Genomic DNA, 1,831 nt, shown 5'->3' with positions numbered 1-1,831 from the left:
GGTAATTGCTTTCCTGCTTCTCTATACTTTATATCCTTTCAATATTTCTTAAATTAACATGTATTACTTTCACCATTAAGAAAAAAAAAAAAAGGTAGGAAAGAATAAAGGAAAGTGACTGTTACAAGGGACAGCTCAGTTTTGTAACTAGGTATTTAGAAGACTATGTCCTACAGTCTCCAGGTGAGGAGAGCTGGCAGGGGTGTCCCGGGTGAACACCTCTCTGTGCTGGGCCCAACACCACGAGCTACAATTCAAAGCGGAATTCACTGGGGCGCTCCCTCTGTAACATCCCACATGCTTCCATTTCTTTTTTTTTTCTTAACTTATTTGTGTGTGTGTGTGTCTGATCAAACCTTCTGGCCCTCTGCCTGCTAATGGGATCCAGCTACTAATATCCATTCCTTGTGCAACCCAAAAGAGCCCTCCATGAACGCTGTCCCCACCTGCTCTCAGCAACAATGCAAATCGTGACATTTCTGAGGCAGTGCCACCATCCCTGAAGCAAAGCGTGGCAGAGCAAGAGCCTGACAGTCAGGTCTACATGGACACATGTCCTGGCTGGGTCACTTATTAGTCATGTCCTCTCAGGCAAGTCCCCTACATTTTAACCTCAGTTTCCTTATTTGTAAATGGGGATGATGACAGCGCTTATCTTACAGGGCTGCTGTGAGGATCCAATCGACATAGCATATGTGGAGTTCTTGGCAGCATGCCAGGTCCCCAGAACATGCTTCAGTAAAGGTTAGCTTAGGTTGTTCTTACATTCGTCACCAGAGGAAACTTCCCCCATTGCTATGTTTGACGCATGGCCAAATACATACTACTAATACACTCTCAAGCCGGAACGGTGGCTTACACTTGTAATCTCAGCTACTCAGGAAGCTAAGGCAGGAGAATTACTTGAGGCCAGGAGTTCAACACCAGCTGGAACAAAACAGTGAGATCCCATCTATTAAAAAAATATTTTTTTAATTTGCCAGGCATGGTGGTGTGCACCTGCAGTCCCAGCTACCTGGGAGGCTGAGTTGGGGAAATAGCGTGAGTCCAGGAATGTGAGGCTGCAGTAAGATATGACTGCACCACTGCACTCCTGCCTGGGTGACAGAGCAAGGCCTTATCTCTCTTCTTTTTTAATTTGAGATGGAGTCTTGCACTGTCGCCCAGGCTGGAGTGTAGTGACGCAATCTCAGCTCATTGCAACTTCTGCCTCCCAGGTTCAAGTGATTCTCCTAAGGTTTTGCCCCTTTAAAAAAAAAAAAAAAAAGTTTCCAGATCCTTGAGGAACTGTCTGGCACAGTTTTGTTTTCACCTCCCTAGGTAGTGTCACTACCTACTCAATTTGAGGCGACACTCATATCTGTTAAGTAATTTCCCAAGACTCCCTACCCCTAGTGCCCTGAATCCCCAGGCACTGTCAAAGTGCTGGCCTTTGCAACCTTCAGTTTGGCATGTGGGGGCCACCTCGGTGCATCCTCCCAGTCCCACATCCTACACACCTATCATCTTCTGGAGCAGTGGTGAGTTGCCTTTTCCAAAGAGCACGCAGAGGTCCAGGATCTTTGGAATGTCAAAGAGGAAGTTATTGTAGAGGATTTCTCCAAATGCAGAAGGGGAAATGAAGTGATCCTAAGGAAAAATGCAGACAGAAAGGACAGAGATTTTCTGAACACTCATACATTATAAATAGCAAACTCATGAAGAAACAATCTTTGGGTCTATCAAATGGGGACTGGCTAATCAATGATGCCTTATGCATAGACCTGGAGCAATGGCCATTCTCCCCCTTTTTTTATTTTTATTTTTATTTTTATTTATTTTTTTTTTTTTT

The 1,831-nt window shown here is 44.7% G+C and overlaps 1 protein-coding gene across 9 annotated transcripts in view; it reads right to left on the bottom strand.

The window, feature by feature from the left end:
* The window catches only part of ASCC2 (activating signal cointegrator 1 complex subunit 2), a 50,674-nt gene that overhangs the window by 31,418 nt on the left and 17,425 nt on the right, over positions 1-1,831 (bottom strand). For all 9 annotated transcript variants that reach the window (XM_017499649.2, XM_037728220.1, XM_017499645.2 and 6 more), the window contains one exon: positions 1,500-1,629. In XM_017499649.2, the coding sequence (XP_017355138.1) occupies positions 1,500-1,629 (130 nt within the window). The remainder of the gene's footprint in view (positions 1-1,499; positions 1,630-1,831) is intronic.

The sequence above is a fragment of the Cebus imitator genome, unplaced genomic scaffold (genome assembly GCF_001604975.1).
Source record: "Cebus imitator isolate Cc_AM_T3 unplaced genomic scaffold, Cebus_imitator-1.0 Scaffold258, whole genome shotgun sequence".
Lineage (NCBI taxonomy): Eukaryota > Metazoa > Chordata > Mammalia > Primates > Cebidae > Cebus > Cebus imitator.
Note: the sequence above shows the minus strand (reverse complement) of the source record. Positions and strands in the feature narration are given on the sequence as shown.